The sequence below is a fragment of the Ipomoea triloba genome, chromosome 9 (assembly GCF_003576645.1).
Source record: "Ipomoea triloba cultivar NCNSP0323 chromosome 9, ASM357664v1".
NCBI lineage: Eukaryota > Viridiplantae > Streptophyta > Magnoliopsida > Solanales > Convolvulaceae > Ipomoea > Ipomoea triloba.
In genome coordinates, this window is record NC_044924.1 from 23803652 (window position 1) to 23804992 (window position 1341).

The 1341-nt window shown below is 37.3% G+C and overlaps 1 protein-coding gene across 1 annotated transcript in view; it reads right to left on the reverse strand.

The window, feature by feature from the left end:
• LOC116028937 (blue copper protein-like) overlaps positions 1-1125 on the reverse strand; it is a 3377-nt gene extending 2252 nt beyond the window's left edge. The window contains exon 1 of the mRNA XM_031270795.1: positions 744-1125. Within this exon, the coding sequence (XP_031126655.1) occupies positions 744-951 (208 nt within the window). The 5' untranslated portion in view covers positions 952-1125. The remainder of the gene's footprint in view (positions 1-743) is intronic.
• Between the last annotated feature and the right edge of the window lie 216 nt (positions 1126-1341).

Sequence of the window (1341 nt, forward strand, 5' to 3'; positions counted from 1 at the left end):
CCAAATTCCTTTCTTGTTAGGTGTGTCTCAGAGCCAGCCCCCCTACTTGATCTCAAACATATATTTGCAGGATAGAAACCTTCCCTCTACTTGATCTCAAACATATATTTGCAGGATAGAAACCTTATTATTTGGGGATCATACGGAGAAATGACATTAATAAGATACCTAGTATAATTGATTTTTCCTTTGCTCTAATATGAAGTTTCACCTAAATATGTTAGCATCTGAAAGCCTATGACTTTCCCCCTTCCAAAAACGAAAAGCCTTGAAACAAAACTATATGAGGAACCGCAGCAGTGAAGAAAGCAGGTTCAAGAGCACTTCAGATAACACATTTGGAATAATTGACTGTAGTAACTAAGAGAAATTCACATACTAAAATTAAGAAATTTCAAATTCCTTGAAAACCTAGTTTCTTTCCTTTCACTGAAGTTTTCTTTGGCAATTTTTCAAACATTTAAAGCACAAGTTATCTGATCAAAAACCAATGCAGAAAAAATGCCTAACTTGAGCATGAATTTATTTTTACCGGCAATCCGATATTATAAAGAAAATCTATCTATCATCACCAAAGATCAAACTATTACATTTATTCACTAATGCCCAAATCAAAAAATTTGAAGTTTGATCTGAAACAAAGAATGGGAGACCTACAAGATTTGAGCTCTGAAGGGCATTAAACGAGACAAAGAGACATGGGTATTCAAGAATTGAAGTGAGAAATTTTAATTTTTACTTACTGAGGAAGTCCCCAAGATTGAAGGTTTGTGTGGCGGCCCAAGTAGAGTAGTCGGCGGAGGTCTTTTCGGTGGTGACATTGAAGAACCACCCGGCGCCGCCGCCGACTGTGTGGTTGGTGTAAGCGTTGGGAGCAGGACTCTGAGATGCGGCGCCAATGAAGAACAGAGCTAATAGAAAGAGAGAGACCATGGCCTTCTCGATTGCCATGGTGGGAAGATGAGCTCCGCTTTGCTTAGTTTAAGAAGTTGAGCGTTTGATTTGAAGATCTAAAATGCAAGAATTGATGTGTTTGACTGTGACCATGGAGCCCTTTATATCTCTCTCTATCTTCTTCAAGAATTTGAATCGAGAAAATGGGAGAGTTGGGAAACATGGCATAAAGTGTGGCTTGGTTTTGACTTTTGTCATCAACAGCTAATGCTTTATCATTTTTCATGTTCTGGTCATGTTCTAGCCTTCTAGAAACTAGGAAGTTGCTAAATTGCATAAATAATTTAGTTATGGCTAATGTGGTCAATAGGGAGCTATATCCAACGACCTGTATGCTATAATAAAATAACATACAGAGAAAAAATCAATATACTAATCTATACTATT